At 52.6% G+C, this 15,286-nt stretch overlaps 4 protein-coding genes across 12 annotated transcripts in view; 2 read left to right on the top strand and 2 right to left on the bottom strand.

Moving 5' to 3' along the window:
* Positions 1-3,902: 3,902 nt before the first annotated feature.
* CUNH16orf86 (chromosome unknown C16orf86 homolog) lies at positions 3,903-6,254 on the bottom strand. Of its 2 annotated transcripts, none has more exons than XM_031341220.1 (4): positions 5,605-6,254; positions 5,115-5,332; positions 4,548-4,780; positions 3,903-4,470 (listed from the first exon to the last, which is right to left on the bottom strand). In XM_031341220.1, the coding sequence occupies exons 1-4, from the start codon at positions 5,686-5,688 to the stop codon at positions 4,040-4,042; spliced, it is 966 nt and encodes a 321-aa protein (XP_031197080.1). In that variant the 5' UTR covers positions 5,689-6,254; the 3' UTR covers positions 3,903-4,039. The 2 variants fall into 2 exon arrangements, with proteins under 2 accessions (XP_031197080.1, XP_031197081.1); XM_031341221.1 differs by having other exon boundaries at positions 3,903-4,443; positions 5,605-6,253.
* Enkd1 (enkurin domain containing 1) lies at positions 5,897-10,323 on the top strand. Of its 6 annotated transcripts, none has more exons than XM_031341213.1 (8): positions 5,897-5,954; positions 6,196-6,301; positions 6,406-6,600; positions 7,395-7,567; positions 9,233-9,358; positions 9,456-9,619; positions 9,724-9,860; positions 9,953-10,323. In XM_031341213.1, the coding sequence occupies exons 2-8, from the start codon at positions 6,217-6,219 to the stop codon at positions 10,111-10,113; spliced, it is 1,041 nt and encodes a 346-aa protein (XP_031197073.1). In that variant the 5' UTR covers positions 5,897-5,954; positions 6,196-6,216; the 3' UTR covers positions 10,114-10,323. The 6 variants fall into 6 exon arrangements, with proteins under 6 accessions (XP_031197073.1, XP_031197074.1, XP_031197072.1 ...); XM_031341214.1 differs by having other exon boundaries at positions 5,923-5,968; positions 6,202-6,301; XM_031341212.1 differs by having other exon boundaries at positions 5,925-5,968.
* A 151-nt stretch (positions 10,324-10,474) lies between these two features.
* Pard6a (par-6 family cell polarity regulator alpha) lies at positions 10,475-12,345 on the bottom strand. 2 transcript variants are annotated; one of them, XM_031341218.1, is made up of 3 exons: positions 12,163-12,345; positions 11,570-11,792; positions 10,475-11,361 (listed from the first exon to the last, which is right to left on the bottom strand). In XM_031341218.1, the coding sequence occupies exons 1-3, from the start codon at positions 12,223-12,225 to the stop codon at positions 10,607-10,609; spliced, it is 1,041 nt and encodes a 346-aa protein (XP_031197078.1). In that variant the 5' UTR covers positions 12,226-12,345; the 3' UTR covers positions 10,475-10,606. The 2 variants fall into 2 exon arrangements, with proteins under 2 accessions (XP_031197078.1, XP_031197079.1); XM_031341219.1 differs by having other exon boundaries at positions 10,475-11,358.
* A 424-nt stretch (positions 12,346-12,769) lies between these two features.
* Acd (ACD shelterin complex subunit and telomerase recruitment factor) overlaps positions 12,770-15,286 on the top strand; it is a 3,092-nt gene continuing 575 nt past the window's right edge. The window contains exons 1-9 of one of the 2 annotated variants that reach the window (XM_031341210.1): positions 12,770-13,072; positions 13,153-13,289; positions 13,429-13,522; positions 13,611-13,687; positions 13,920-13,964; positions 14,073-14,107; positions 14,249-14,400; positions 14,478-14,574; positions 14,887-15,245. In XM_031341210.1, the coding sequence (XP_031197070.1) occupies positions 12,974-13,072; positions 13,153-13,289; positions 13,429-13,522; positions 13,611-13,687; positions 13,920-13,964; positions 14,073-14,107; positions 14,249-14,400; positions 14,478-14,574; positions 14,887-15,245 (1,095 nt within the window). In that variant the 5' untranslated portion in view covers positions 12,770-12,973. Of the gene's footprint in view, positions 13,073-13,152; positions 13,290-13,428; positions 13,523-13,610; positions 13,688-13,919; positions 13,965-14,072; positions 14,108-14,248; positions 14,401-14,477; positions 14,575-14,886; positions 15,246-15,286 lie in introns of those variants that run through there. The other variant, XM_031341211.1, reaches the window with a different exon arrangement.

The following is a 15,286-nucleotide window of genomic DNA, read 5'->3' as shown; positions in this document are numbered from 1 at the left end:
TTTTTTTCTGACCCAGAAGCGGAGTTTAGATTTTAGAGAGGTTTGGGCTCAAGAGAACAAAGCCCAGTGCTGAAGCGGGTGGTAAGTGGACATGGGGTGGGACTACTTTGAGGGTACCTCTCAGAATCTGGAGCCAGACCCCTGACAACTTTCCATCTCTCTGGAACAAGAACTTGCAGTCACTAAGAAGGATGAGATGAGATGAGCCTTTATGGTCCAGATGCTTGCAGCTGATAGCCCAGGGGTGAGTGAGCCAAACTAGTCTTGTCCTGCAGCGCCCCCTCCTGGAAGAAAGCAGCAGCTCCCAGGACTATAAAGTAGAGAAGGTTACTTCGGCATTAGCTCTCTCCCCTTTGATAGACCCGAACTAGATGAGAACTTCCACAATACCTGTGAAGTCTCCACCTCCAAGCAAATCTAGGCTTTTTACCTAGTCGTGATATCCGCTTCCTACCTCCCTCCACAGCTTACGCCTTGTTCTTTGCTTCATAAGCAACCTCTCAACAATGTCAAGCTTTGAGAGAAGCAGACCCCAAGACACTACCAGTCTACACTCGGAGGGATGGAGAACTCAGCTGTCTTGGTCATCCCCTGATCTGCTGTCTCAGGCACTCTCTATTATTGGCTAGATACACAGTGTCACCTTCCCTGATTGGTGGGCTTTATGGTTTTTGTTTGCTTTTTTGTTTGCTTGTTTGTTTGTTGTTTTGTTTTGTTTTTGTTTTTCGAGACAGGGTTTTTCTGTTCTGTGTAGCCCTGGCTGTCCTGGAACTCACTCTGTAGACCAGACTGGCCTCGAACTCAGAAATCTCCCTGCCTCTGCCTCCCAAGTGCTGGGATTAAAGGCGTGTGCCACCACCGCCGGCCTTGTTTTTTCAAGTTTCAAAAACAAGCATGTGTACAGAAGCAGATATGCAGCCAGACATACGAGGGCTAGGCTATTACTTTGATGCTATTTTGCAAGGCAATTAAAATGTGGTTCTCAGCATAAAGAGACAACATTTTGCCAGGCAGTGGTGGTGCACTTGGGAGGCAGAGGCAGGCGGATTTCTGAGTTCGAGGCCAGCCTGGTCTACAGAGTGAGTTCCAGGACAGCCAGGGCTATACAGAGAAACCCTGTCTCGAAAAACAAACAAACAAAAAACAAAACAAATAAGAGACAACATTTTATCCTCCACCTAGGCTACAGTAGGGCTTGACTCCTTCCTACCACCTATGTCTCCTACCTTCTTTAGGCTACAGTAGTTTATGGTAGTTAGAATTCCCGCTTGTTCACACTCCTTCACACTTGTGCAGCTTGCGTCCTTCCTAGCTATGTCCTTGGCTTCCGCTACACTAAGCAGCCCTCCTGTGGGCCTCTTCCACACCCAGACAGCTCTGTCCCTGGGTTACCTCAGGCCCATAAAGGCTCTCCAGGAATAAAGCTTATCTCGGTATCGCTTCTCCCTAGGGTAAATGGCACTCACCCTATCACCCGTGCCCCTCTGTGAGCATCTAACCATAGCAATGCTTGTCCTGTTGGCTGCATTGGAATGATGCTAGGAAAGCTGACCGCGCCCATCATGCACCCTACTAAGACAGGCTTACAGGACTGGGCCTCAGGAATTGTTCACTAAGCATAAACATTAACTATCTTCATAGTACTAGATCCCTGCCGCTTCAGCCCTGGAGCACAGAAAGAAGAAATGTTGGTACCCTTGAGTCATGCCACAATAGACAAGAGTCCCTTGGTCCACAGATGGTGTAGAACTCTGCATAGGATAGGACCCCAGAGTTTACCATAAAGTCATATCTGCAGGCATCTACTTCTTCAGTCATAAAGTAAGGATGTCACTGGGCAGTGGTGGCGCACGCCTTTGATCCCAGCACTTGGGAGACAGAGGCAGGTGGATTTCTGAGTTCAAGGCCAGCCTGGTCCACAGAGTGAGTTCCAGGACAGTCAGGGATACACAGAGAAACCCTGTCTTGAAAAAAAACCACCAACAACAAAGTGCAGGTACTGTGTGATGGTGACATCATCAAGAGTGCAGGTACTCTGTGTTCAGCGGGATTACGGCATGAATCTGTGAGGTCAAAGACCACAGGCAGGGGAACTTGAGGGTCCTATCTGGAGATGCCTGAGGTACAGGCCCAGGTGCTGACCCTCTCAATAGAGAAGGTAGGGGGCTGGCGAGATGGCTCAGTGGATTAAGAGCATCAACTGCTCTTCCAAAGGTCCAGAGTTCAAATCCCAGCAACCACATGGTGGCTCACAACCACCCGTAATGAGATCTGACACCCTCTTCTGGTGTGTCTGAAGACAGCTACAGTGTACTTACATATAATAAATAAATCTTTAAAAAAAAAAATAGAGAAGGTAGATTCCCTTGTAGGGAACAGGGTCAGTAGTGATGCCAGGATCTTAACTTGAGACCGGAAGAAATGCATTTAATGTGGAAAACTATGTCGAAGGTTTTGGAGGACTAGCAGTCTTGTCTCCACAAATTGCCCACTCAGCCCTTTCCAGAGAGTTATCCATGGGACCAGAGGTAGCCATTCTCCAGTGAAGCACTTATAGCTCCAAAAAGTGCATTCATTTACCACCACCCATCACCAGGGACCTTCTGTGGACAAGGTGCAGTCTATGACAATAGACTCTATGACAATGAGTAGAGATCAGTTTTGGTTTTTTTTAAAGATTTATTAATTATAATATATATATATATATATACACATATATATGCTCTCTTCAGACATACCAGCAGAGGGCATCAGATCCCATTACAGATGGCTGTGAGCCACCATATGAGTTCTGGGAATTGAACTCAGGACCTCTGAAAGAGCAGTTAGTGCTCTTAGCCCCTGAGCCATCTCTCTAGCACTGAGATCAGTTTTAAAAAGTATTTTATGGGGGCAGTGGTGGTGCACGCCTTTAACCCCAGCACGTGGGAGTCAGAGGTGAGCGGATTTCTGAGTTCGAGGCCAGCCTAGTCTACAGAGTGAGTTCCAGGACAGCCAGGGCTATTCAGAGAAACCCTGTCTCGAAAAAGGAGAAAAAAAAAAAAAGGGCTTTCTCTGTGTAGCCCTGGCTGCTGGAATCTACTCTGCAGACCAGGCTGGCCTCGAACCCAGCAACTCACCTCTTTCTGGCTGAGTCCTAGAATTAAAGGTGTTCATCACCAAGCCTGGCTCCTTTTCTTGTTTTTTAAAGACAGAGCCTCATGTAGTATACCCTGGCCTTAAATTTACCCTCCTCTCTGTCTCTCTCTGTCCCCATTCTAGGCCTCGACTGCCTTCTCCAGTTCCCAAATAATCTCTCTTTAAAAAAAAAATGTACTATGCATATGAGGTTGGCCTTTAGTTTATTGTCCACCTGTTTCTACCTCCCAAATGAAAGGGCAAAGTAAGACCTCAGTCTAGCTCCCCTGCTACAGGTATGCAACACCACACCTGGTTAGTAAGAAACCTTCAGACAGAAAAAGCTGAGCTGCATTGACTGTCAGGTCCAGGCCAGATGCCTGGACAAAGCAGAATTCAGGCAAACTAACTGCCTGGAGGTGGTTTAGACCAACTGAGATCCCTGGAAAGGACACTCTACAATGTGCCCCAGGCTTCCATCTTTGTCAGCTGTCACTCATGCTAGGATGAGCTTTGGTGATACAAACATCTTTGCATGATTTCTGCCCCCTTAAGTAGCCCCATTAAAACCCATTGTTCCATAAAGTTGGATTTTGGTGGTTTGTGTGCTTTGGTCTGCCTTGGGCTCCGAGTCTGGGGTGAGTTGACATGAACCCTGACACAGGTCTGCGGTAGTGTTCAGGAATCTGCCATCCAGGGTCCCCACTGATCCACTTGACCAGTCCTCCTCCTCCCTGCTCCCAATGCAGGCATCATATTTGAAGAATCCCAGTCTTAAAGGGGGGAAATGTTTATTTTCAGTGAGCACAAGTTCTCAAGTACAGACAAAGACCAAAGTCCTTCCTCTACCTGATGGCTTAGGTGGATGGACTTAGAGCAGTGGTTTAGGCCTAGACCAGGGGCATTCTCTATGGGTAGATGGTCACTTGTACTGAGGGGAGAGAGGGGGCACAAGAGGGGCAGCACAGACACTCAACATCTTGTCGATATCCACTTGGGTGGTCTTATCCACCTCAGCCTTGAGGCTGCCACACACCCTTAGATTAGACAGACCCCCAGGCTCCTCTCCAACCTCCTCTACCAGAGGAGGAAGATTATGGGTCAGTGGCACTAATGGATTAGGGCAGGGCAAAGCAAGGCCTAAGCCCAGCTCACCTGCCATGGGCAGCAAGGTCTGCAGCTGCAGCTGTTCCGCCTCCTCAGGAACCAGGGCTAACTCTGCCTCAGGCTCTACCTCCGGCTCCCTGTCCCCATCCCCCACCTGATTCAGCTCTGGGTTGCAATAGTTGATGTACTGGTACAGTGGCCGCAGGCGCTGGGCTTTTCCTGCAAGAACCCAAGGCAGAGCAAAGGCTGGAGCACCAGGCTGTGCCATGTCAGCCTCAGAAGACAAAGAAAAAAAGAAAAAAAGCCCAGGGATGGACACTCACGCTCTAAGCCCAAGGTCTCTGCGGGTGCAGATGCGCTGGCCACAGCTGGGGCCGTAGGAGTCCCTACGCTCTTGCGTTTCTTGGCTTTTTTGTGCTGTTTCGATAACAGTGAGGATTCGCTGTGGCTGCCTTCTGGCTCCTCCTTCTGCTGCAGCAGTTCAACTTCTGCCCTGGCATGGCCATGGTTGCTTGGCCCTGGGAAGACTGTGGTACCCAAGCCTGGGACAAGAGGCCTGAAAGAGGCAGGCTTCAGTCTTTGGTTCCTGTGCCTTGAGCCTAGGGCTTACCCCTGCCTGTCCATCAAGCAATGCTAGAGCTAGTTAGCTGTCCATTTCTTAGTCAGTGAAGCTCCAAGCCCCATAGAGGCCCAGTCTCCTACAAGACCTAGAAATCCCAAATCCACACCCCCACCCCCACCCCCATCCCAGCTGTTCTAGAGAAAGAGGAGTTGGGAGCGAGGGGCATTGGTCGAAGACAAGAATCTCTGTCTTGTGAAGGAATGGGAATTTAGGAATCTCCAGGCATAACACCCACCTCCCCAGCCCTTCCCTCCGAAAGCCCTCTCACTTTCTCTTGGGCCCATGAGCTTGTTTCACAATGGATGATGTAGGCTTGGGTTCTCTCTCCTCTCCTGCTTCCACCCCTGGGTTGAGCCCTTCCTCTCCCGGGTTTATTCCTTCCTCCTGGAGCTCTGGCTCTACGCTGTGCCCTACTGGACACTTGTCTTCACCTGGGGCTCTGCAGGTCTCATGTGCTGGCACCAGACACTCTTCTGTTCCAGGACCCTAGAAGATAACACATAGGTAATTGGTAGCTGATGGCCAGGCAAAGTATTGTGGGGATCAGTCATTCAAAGCCCAAAGTTGTTGGAATTGGGGTGCATCTCCCTTGGTGCAGGGGGTAGTGGGGGTGGCTCTCCTAGCTATTTATTGGTCACAAACTATGAAGGCTACCAGCTTAGGCCTCTCTACTTGCAGGGCTTGGCCTGGCAGTTAGAGGGTTGGGTCACCTAGAGTCCCACCTCTCCTGCCCTACCCCTCCTCCTCCTGAGCCTCACCTCAAGGATCTCTGCAACCTGGGCTAACCCTACTGCCACCCCATTCTGGGCTTCTGGCTGCCTCTTGGCCCCTGCTGAGGCCATGGCTATGAGGAATCAGTGCATCCCTCGACGGTTGCTAGGAGAAGACCGCAGGCCCCGCTCAGGGCCTGGACTGGTGCTCAGTGTTGGTAGGGGAGACAGGCTGAGAGAGGTAAGGATCCTCCTGTTGAGACCCGAGACTTAGAATCGCTCCTCATATGGAACTACAAACCCCAGAAGGCTTTTCGCCTTAGACATTTGACCCCCGACCTCAGGAAGCCATTTGTTGCCAAGCAACAGCAACTCCTACCGGCTGGCAACAGTTGGCGGTAAAACTGCTCTAGTGAGAGCCCACGCTGGGGTTTTGCGGGGGAGGGGCCGCGAAGCCCTCCGGGCAGTGGGCTAGTCGCGGGGCGGTGGTACAGTCTGAGCCTAGAGACCGACGGTAGTCGAGGGGTGGGGCTCGGTGATGGGGGCTACCGCGGGGCTGCTGGGCTCGGGTGGAGGGTGGAAGCACCCGACAGGGATTAGAGGAGGGAGCTGCGCAGCGCAACAGGCCCTGGTGCACAGTTGCAGGGCCGCAGTAGGATCATGTGCGAGGGCCCGTCGCGCATCTCAGGACCCATCCCCCCAGACCCTACTCTGTGCCCGGACTACTACCGGCGGCCGGCCTCGGGTGAGTTGCGGGGTGCAGCGGCGGGGCGAGTACCCCGCCCCACCCCTAAGCACAGCTTTCTACCGCTTGCTCCTTTCCACCGCTTTGCACGTCTTGCTCCTCAGCCCAAGGACGCCTGGAAGGAAACACGTTGAAGCTGGACCTGCTGACTTCAGGTGGCGACCTGGACTCCAGTCCTCCTCGTGGCCCTCGAATCAGGCCTGGAGCCCGAGAGATCCTAGAGCGTGGCCAGCGGGGCGTGGGAGACGTGCTGCTGCAACTGAGGGGCATCTCTCTTGGTTCAGGGGTCTCTCCTAAGAGTAAGTCCTTGCAGACGGGGTATTGAGGCATTCGTATGTCAAAAGCAGAGTTTAAAATAGCATACAGTTAATGTCCTTTAATGGGTCTTAGTTTCTCTAGCATAAAAGAAGGGCAAAATACAATACCTCCTGGCAGGATCAGAGTCCATTTTTCTGCAGAAAGCCTTCAAGCTTTCACACTTTGATGGTTCATTGCTTACTTAGTGCCTACTTTATGCCAAGCCCTATAGCTGTTAGGAAAACGGGGTTAAAAGTATGGGAGTCATCCCAGGGTGGGGTAGTACCAAAAGGATGCTTCGCCTTCTCCGAGGAGACTGGAAGGAAGTAATGGGGGGAGGGATTTGACATAGGCTGGACTGGGTTGTAGGGGTGTGTGGCTACAATTGGAATATAATGTGAATTAAAAAAAATTAATTTTGGGGAAAAAAGTATGGGAGGCACAGTTGGAGGCAATTAACAAGACAGAACACGTGTATAATATACATGGTGATTAATGGTATGCTTCATCATAAAATGTAGAAGATAACCAGGAGGACTTCTGTGGAAGGGAATGAGCTGATAACGGTGCTGTGTGTGTGGTGTCTAACTTCCATGAAGAGGCCTTGGTTGTATTTAAACATTTTTGTGTATGTGTGATGTTGGAGACTGAACCCAGGGCCTCTCTTATTCCAGACATCTCCCAGATTGTCCCAGAGGTCTTTCTGCAAAGGGTAGGGTATGGATCTATATGCGATCTAGTCGGAGTTGCCATTTGTAGGACTGTTCTAACAGCATTCCTCCCTGCACCCTTCCAGGGAAGGATCCAAAAGACCATGAGAAGGAAAACTTGAGGCGGATCAAAGAGATTCAGAGACGCTTCCAAGACCAGGAACGCAGGCGGGAGCAGGACCAGCCCAAGCCTCTGAAGGCACTGTGGCGCTCACCCAAGTATGACAATGTGGAGTCTCGAGTCAAGGCCAGAATAAAGGTATCTGTCCCAGGGAGGCAGGCATGTCATCCATCTTGGCCATTATATCTGATCTAACTTGTGTGTGTGTGGTGTGTGTGTGGGGGGGTGGGTGGATGGTGTGTGTGTGTGGAGGGGGTAATCACAAAAGACTAAGACATCTGGGTGGACCTTCTCTGAGGAGCTGATGGCATCCAGGCAAGTAAGGATTAGGCTAGAGGAAAAGAACATTCCATAGAGATGAAGCCCCACAGGTAGACAGAAGTTCTGGGATCAGAGGGAGTAGGGGCAATGGGCATAGTAGGTATAATTCAACTTGTAGAGGGGAAAGCAGAAGGTTTGAACAGAAAGCCAGCAGGGTAAATATCTGAAAGAACTACCTAAGTTACTTATCAACATGTGATAGCAGTGATTGAATCTTGGGACACACGCATACTAGGTACTTGCTAAATTATACCCAAGACTTTCCTACTAATTCATTCTCAGTTTCTCTATCTCTGTGTCTCTGTCTGTTTCATGTAGCCCAGGCTGACCTCAAACTCTTTCTAACTCTCCTTTGCTATCTCCCAAGTGCTGGGATTAAACGTGTTTACTACTACACTACTTTCTCCTTTTTCTTTTAATTTATTACTTTTTTTGAGATTAAAAAAAATGTATGTGTCTGGGTGGCTCCATGTTTGTCTGTGCACCACAGAGACCAGAAGAAGCTATGGAACTCCTGGAACTAGAGTTATAGAGAGCTGTGAACTGCCATGTGATACTGGGAATGGAATCTACATTTTCTGGCAGAGCATCCAGTGTTCTTAACTGCTGGGCTATCCACCCCCCACCCCACTATCTCCACTGCCACTTTGTTTCTAGATGGGGTCTCACTGTGTAGCCTAGTCTAGCTTCAAGCTCATTTTGTAGCCCAGGCTGGCCTTGAATTGGCACAGTTCTCCTGCCTTAGCCTCTCAGGTGTAGACATGATGGGTTTGGACCACCACTCCCAGCTCATTTCTTTCTGAATCTGTAGCTTGCTGTTTAGCCTCGGACTGTCCTTGAATTCTCTCCATAACCTAGCCTGGCCCCAAATTGTTACTCTGTCTACCTCAGCCTCCTGAGTCCTGGGACTGTAGGCATACACCAACATTTCTTGCAACATTTTTTTTTCCCCTGAGGACAGAGGCGGGCAGCAGTTTGGTTTTGGAGGTAGTTACTATTTCTCTATCCATGGACCCTGAAAGAGACTCAGGATTGAGAGAAAAGACAAGGCCGCATGAGACTGTATTTAGGCTGAAGCATCTGTGGCATTGCCAGGGGGTAGGACTGTATCCAGGAAGCAGATGGATGCACAGCTCTGGGTCGCATTGGTGAGTCCAGAATGTTATAGACAATCAAATTGAGGCAATGGGTTTAAGGGAGTAGCCCTTGGTCTTCGGGGCTTAGAGGCAGCCCTCAGTAATACGGGGGTGCTAGAGCTAGGAGAAAAGGGTGGTAGTTAAGTGAGGCCGAAGGGAGTTAGCAAAGTAGTTTTTTGGTTTGTTTTTGTTTTTGTTTTTAAGGCTGTGAGAGACGAGGAGGAGGCCCACAGAGATGAGCATAGAAAAGTTCTTAGGTGAAGAAGGGACAGAAAGGGGAATGGTCTTATGGGTTAGGACCCTGACTTCAACCTCCCTGATTCTTCTTCTGTACCCTACCTTCCAGGAGCTTGGCCCTGCCTCTGTGACCGAACCTGCCCACTTTCTGCGGGCACACTCCCGCTGTGGCCCTGGGCTCCCACCATCCCGTGTCTCCAGTCCTCAGCTCACCCTGCCAGGTCCCAAAGCTAAGGTGAGAGGGTCTGTGTGGACTTGAAGGCCATCTGCCAGGAGTCCTGTGGGTAGAGTAGGTACAGAGGTACAATGCAGTGCTTGCCATGTCTCTGCAGGGACCAGGCCTAGGTGTGGATTTCATTAGTCACAATGCCCGAGCTGCCAAGAGAGCCCCCCGGCGCCATTCCCGCTCCCTGCAGGTCCTTGCACAGGTTCTGGAACAGCAGCGGCAAGCCCAGGAGCACTACAACGCCACACAGAAAGGCCATGTGCCCCATTAGTAAGTAGGTCCTGTGGGCTGATGAGTGCTGTGAGAGGGACCCCTGTGGAGTGTGAGAACCAGTGTGTCTTGGTGTCATCAACCCTGGGCATGTGCATTCACAGCCTGTTGGAACGCAGGGACCTGTGGCGGAAGGAAGCTGAAGCTCGCCAGCGTAGCCTGCCAGACCCTTCCATGCCCCCTGGCCACACGCTCATGCCTGAAAATCAGCGGTTAGAGACACTGAACAATCTGCTTCAGAGTGAGTACTTGGGCAGGGGTGGCTGAAAGGGAGCCCATGGGAGAACCATGCATCCCCACCCAACACTCACTGTTTCTATTGCCTCCTGGTAGGCCAGAGCCAGCTGCTGCGTGAGCTAGTACTGTTACCTGCTGGGGCAGACTCTCTGAGAGCCCAGGGTCACCGTGCTGAACTGGACAGGAAGTTGGTACAAATAGAAGAGGCTATCAAGATCTTTTCCCGACCCAAAGTCTTTGTGAAGATGGATACCTAGCCCTTCCCCGCTTTGTGGGTAGATTAACAGGGAGATCCATGTTGCGGATCAGCAGGTGGCTGCAAAGGGCAGACTCAAGCCCTGTCGTAGCTCCAGAGACAGGAGCACTGGGGTGGGCAGAGTCTAAAGCACTTCCTAGTTACCAGGGGCTGCAGAAGGGCCATCAGCCTCCCAACTTCTCTGTCAAAATTAAACCTTTTGTACACGGTGGCTGTGTTCTATAGAAATGCCAAGCTCAGTGGGCCTTCTGCTGCATCATCATGGGAAGGCCTCTCCTATGCCCTCCTGTCTTGTGTCCAGGGAAGAGGGCTGAATTACAGGATCAGAAGAGATTGGGTCTAGGACACAGAAGGACCACATCTACATTTGTAGAAAACCTTTAATGTTCACCAGGCTGAGAGGGCTCTGTGAGCAAGCTAATCTTCCCTCCCCAGCTGGAAAGTCCAGGCCATGTTCCAGCAGCCTAAAGTGACAAGGGTTGCATCTTTGCCTGTCAGAGGCTAAATCCGCTAACATCACCTCGCATGCCATTCCCCCAGCCAGAATTGGCTTGCTCTCTGCTATCCAAGGAGGGCAGAGAGCTGCCAGCACCAGGAAGTAGGCAGCCAGGTTGCAGGTCCCAGCACAGGGGCCCCTGAGACAGCCCATTAGAACAGGGAGGGTGGCGATTCTCAATGATCAGGTCACTGCTGTCATCGTCACTGTCAGGATCAGTAGGCCCAGGCCCTACAGAGGAAGGCCCTGTCAGACGCCCAGATGCCCCTCGTACCACATTATTACGCTGGTTGGCAGGCTTGACAGTGACGATGAGGTTATGGCTGTTGGCAACCATCATGTCCGTCACTTGGTCCAAGGTCTTCCCAGCCACCTCAATGCCATTGACCTCGAGGATCTCGTCACTGACCGCCAGCAGCCCTGTACTCTCAGCCAGACCCCCACGTACCAGGCGGGAGATGAAGATACCTGGAACCCGCTCCAGGCCCTGGGGAGCCACACGAACGCTCATGCCATCTCGAATGTAGAAGCCCAGGGGACGGTCTGAACCATGTTTGTGCAGCCTCACTCGTCGGTGGGTCTCAGGTAGTAGGTCCACATCTATAACTGAAGACACCTGGCGGAAATCTTGGGGCAAGCTGATTAACAAGGGTGGCCTGGTGCGCAGAGGTGCCACTGGTCGTAGCAGGAGCCCTTTCTTGCGCCTCTGTAGTGAGTTGGAGGCAAAAGCCAGGCCACTCGAGTCACCTTCTGCTGCAGGAGAGGGGGGGTACTAAGATTAGAGACTCTTCTCCCATTTGGGCCCGTGGTAGGGACAATGTCAACTGTTTTCCTGCTACTTGGAGGTCAGACCAAGGGCAGAGGCTACATAAAGTAAAGCCTGGAAGCCCTGGGTATGGTCTACCTTAATATACCTGCCCTGTCACCCTACCCCAAGGTACCCACTGTACCCCATCCTCACCCCGTTTCTGGACCAAGAGGCGCAGAGGTGGGGGCCCGCTGGCCAGGGCCCGGTGCAAACTGTCGTCGTTGGTGAGGGGCAGTAAGTCGCCATGAGCATCCGTATAGCCAAGCAGCACATCAAGACCAGGGATCTGGTGTACCACACACAGCAACCGTGAGAACTCCTGAAAGCCTCTCACCGAAGTGCGGGGTAGTGCAAAGCGTCGGAACTCAGCGTCAAACTGGAGGCAGGAGGGAAAGGGAGAGGAGTGTCAGGACAGAGCCCAAGCCCCCTTCTCACTACAGGACTGAGGTCTGTCAGGTGAGGGGAAGGGCTGCTGTAACAGCCCTTCTGCTCAGCTCCAGTACAAGGGACACTGTCCAAGGTCTTTCCCTTGCTCTCCACATCCCCAGGCCACAGAGGGACTCTGGAAGTCCGTAGTGGGAGGGAGAATGCGATGAAGGGAGGCTGACAGAAAAGCAGAATAGGACGGAGGACGGAGGATGGAAGACAGAAAGAGGTGATGGAGACCCAAGGAGCTAGTAAGGGAGAGAAAGGGAATTGGGAGCGCCTAGCGCAGTGGCCAGAGCCAAGACCAGAGAAGCCCTTACTTTGCTCTTCACCTCGACGATGCTATCGGGATTGCGCGCCGGAGTCCTCTGCGGCCTGGCCATTGCGGGGCCTGGCGGGCGGGGGACAGTGCCCCGCGGCAGCCCGCCGAGGCGCAGGTGCACAGCCCGGCCCGCTGGCCCGAGCCGCCCCGCCCCGCCCCTGGCGGTAGCACTCGCCCCGCCCTCCTGCCTGAACCATGACGTCAAGGGCGACGCGACACCGAGAAACGCCGAGTCTACGTTTCCTAGGAAACGGAGATGGAGGCAGAGCGGGCTTCCTCTGTTCTTACGTCATTACGCTATGGTTCGAGCGTTTCAAAGAGGACTCGACCAATCCTAGGGCAGAATGAGGGAACTAACATTTATTAAGTTGTCTGGGCTGTCATTTCCATTGGCCTTACAGGGCCATGCATTTTGTAGGGGAAACTAAATCAACATTTTAGGTAAACTCTGGAGGTCTCACACAGAGCCGAAGTGGCTTCAAGCCACATTCTCTGCTGCAGCCTCCTAACCTGGATCGCTCTCATCCAGGCTAGTCCTCGCCTTCTCCTTTCCGGTTCTAGAGATGTACTGAGGAACAGCTCACTGGCTCAGAGAGATGTCCCGGTAAGAATAAATTGACATCAGCCAGCAGCTAGGACAGTCGGTCGGACCCACGAAGGGCTTGCGCAGGCGCAGAACCGCGAATGGGCGGGGTCTCAAACTTAGGATCCGCCCCGCGGTCACGTGCTTCCTCTCCCGCCAGCGACAGAGCGGCGGTGCTCTCGGGAAGACCCCCTTCTTGGGGGTCACCTAGGGTGCCTCCGTGCCAATGTCGAATCCAGAAATGCTGTTCCTGCAGCCCTGGATTCGAGAGCTGATCCTGGGCTCAGAAACACTGTCAAGTCCACGAACCGGGCAGCTGCTCAAGGTGAGCAGGCCACTCAGATCCCCGAGACCCGGGTGCAGACTGAAGACGGGAACTGACACTAACCACTTCTGTTGTCTTAGGTCCTCCAGGACTCGGAGACTCCGGGCCCATCTTCCGCCCCTGACACACCTGATGCCGGAGCCGAGTTGCTTGTGTCAGACGGAACCCACAGTGTCCGATGCGTGGTGACGCGCAATGCCATCGACACCTCCGACTGGTAAGAGAGGTGCTACTTATCTGCGGAAGGTGGGAGCCCAGCAGGGTAGTGCGATATTGAACCTGAGGTGGGCGGGTGCTGGAGAGGCGGGGAATCTCATTCCCCAGGCGTTTAGGGTACGTGCCTGTGCTCTGGGCAGGGAGGAGAAGGAGCTCGGATTTCGCGGGACCGAGGGCCGGCTCCTGCTGCTGCAAGCCTGCGGGCTCCGCGTTCAGGTGGCTCAGGACGACGCGGTGAGTGATAAGGTTCACTTGGGCGGGTTGGTTCCTGTACCTAGCTCTTTGTCACAATTCCTGAGACACCTCTCCCCAACTCCTCCAGCCTGCAGAGTTCTACCTCCAGGTGGATCGCTTTAACCTGCTGCCCACGGAGCAGCCCCCGGTACAGGTGACTGGTTGGTAAGTGATCCGTCCAAGGGACAGGGATGTAGCTCAGTGACAGACGACAGGCTTCGCATGGCTGAAGTCCTGAGGACTTCAATCTAAGTCTCTCCATATTCCTCTCCCCAAAACAAAACAGTTAAATTAAGCTTCCACCCTCTGCCTCTTCACGTGCCTTGGCATAGGTCTTTAGGTGAGAGGGATGGGCATCAATCACACTGATCACCTACCACCCTTCTCTTTCTCCCAGCAATCAGGATTCAGATGTGCAGAAAAAGCTCAATGAATGTCTGGAGTGAGTTTGGGGATGGGCCATGAGGCTGTGTGTGGTATGGCCACGGGTGGTAGAGCTGGGTAGATTGGCATCAGAGCTGTTTCTGAGAAGTATTCACTGTTTCTCTAGGGACCACCTTTCAGAGTCTGCTTCTTCCAGTACAGGTACTGTTAGGGGTTTCCTGGTGACCCTGCCTAACTCCCTCTGTGGTTCTCTCTGCACCTGTTTCCTCAGTAGGTCACTATAATCTCTTACTTGCCCTTCCTGTTTCAACTTCAATCCTTTGGCCAAAATGCTGGCCCCAGGCTTAACCCTGTCTCAGCTTTTGGATGAGATGAAGGAGAACCAGGATCATCAGGGAGCCCTAGTGCGTCTAGCTGAGAGCTGTCTAATGCTAAAAGGCCCTTGCCCAGCACCACCCCTCACCCACTGGACTATCTCTTGCTCCCAGGACACGGTCAGTGCTGGGCTTTTCTTGGCTGGTTTCAGAGAGAGGGTTAGGCAGCTGCCATGCTGAGCTCTCGTGTCCTGCAGGGGGAAGCTGTCTTCATTGTGTCTAACTTATTGCTGCACATCCCTGAGGATGAGGAACAGATTCTGAGTTCTATAGGCTCAAGTCAGAAGGTGCAGGGTAAGAACTGGATGGGAAAAGGGGAGGGAGTTGTTTGGAGTCCAGAACCCACCACAGCACTGATGATGGGAAAAGGGGTGTGTGTGTGTTTGGAGCCCAGAGCCCACCACAGCACTGATGTGATTCTTTCCAGAATTCCAGGACCCATCTTTGTCCTTCACCCAGTTCCCCTGGTTCAGGACATAAGCACTCAGTACTTTGGGTCAGATTACTGGACTGTGGAGAGACTGTGAAATGCTGTATAATGCTCATGGGCACTCAGCTGTCCTGAGCAGAGAGGCCTGTGCTCACACCCGGTCTCCTTTCCCCCAGAAATCCCTGCTTCACCCAGCCTCATACCCCTGGAGGAAAGTGGTGCCAGCGTTAGCCTTCTGTCAGCCTTGGCACCATCGGACCCTGGGCAGAAGGACAATTCCCAGCCTCCACCAGCTGTTGGTTCAACCTCCCCAAGACCTCAAGCCCCCAAATCCCCACCCTGCAGTTCTACATCCAGCTCCTCACTCTTGACCTGTACCCCTAGTCTCTCACCCCTTCGACATGGCCTTAGTTCATACCGGGCCTGTGAGACCAGAGCCCGGGCTCATAAGCTGGAGTTCAGGGAGCTCCAGAGACCTATCAGGAAACGGCAGCTTCTTCCAAGAACTGGAGCCCAGGAGCCCTTCCCTGTGTGGGTGAGTACTGTAACTGGAAGGGAAACTGGGGGGGGGGGGGG

This window comes from Mastomys coucha, unplaced genomic scaffold (assembly GCF_008632895.1).
Source record: "Mastomys coucha isolate ucsf_1 unplaced genomic scaffold, UCSF_Mcou_1 pScaffold22, whole genome shotgun sequence".
Taxonomy (NCBI): domain Eukaryota; kingdom Metazoa; phylum Chordata; class Mammalia; order Rodentia; family Muridae; genus Mastomys; species Mastomys coucha.
Note: the sequence above shows the minus strand (reverse complement) of the source record. Positions and strands in the feature narration are given on the sequence as shown.

What these genes read in the sequence shown, in the direction of transcription:
- CUNH16orf86 (XM_031341220.1), bottom strand. Translation starts at nt 5,688, where the DNA reads ATGGCCTCAGCAGGGGCCAAGAGGCAGCCAGAAGCCCAGAATGGGGTG. An exon ending in AGGTTGCAGAGATCCTTGAG is followed by an intron (nt 5,333 to 5,604) that starts GTGAGGCTCAGG and finishes GTTATCTTCTAG; the next exon opens with GGTCCTGGAACAGAAGAGTG. An exon ending in GCTCATGGGCCCAAGAGAAA is followed by an intron (nt 4,781 to 5,114) that starts GTGAGAGGGCTT and finishes TGCCTCTTTCAG; the next exon opens with GCCTCTTGTCCCAGGCTTGG.
- Pard6a (XM_031341218.1), bottom strand. Translation starts at nt 12,225, where the DNA reads ATGGCCAGGCCGCAGAGGACTCCGGCGCGCAATCCCGATAGCATCGTC. An exon ending in TCGTCGAGGTGAAGAGCAAA is followed by an intron (nt 11,793 to 12,162) that starts GTAAGGGCTTCT and finishes TCCTGCCTCCAG; the next exon opens with TTTGACGCTGAGTTCCGACG. An exon ending in CCTCTTGGTCCAGAAACGGG is followed by an intron (nt 11,362 to 11,569) that starts GTGAGGATGGGG and finishes CCTCTCCTGCAG; the next exon opens with CAGAAGGTGACTCGAGTGGC.
- Enkd1 (XM_031341213.1), top strand. Translation starts at nt 6,217, where the DNA reads ATGTGCGAGGGCCCGTCGCGCATCTCAGGACCCATCCCCCCAGACCCT. An exon ending in GAGTCAAGGCCAGAATAAAG is followed by an intron (nt 7,568 to 9,232) that starts GTATCTGTCCCA and finishes CCTACCTTCCAG; the next exon opens with GAGCTTGGCCCTGCCTCTGT. An exon ending in AAAGGCCATGTGCCCCATTA is followed by an intron (nt 9,620 to 9,723) that starts GTAAGTAGGTCC and finishes GTGCATTCACAG; the next exon opens with CCTGTTGGAACGCAGGGACC.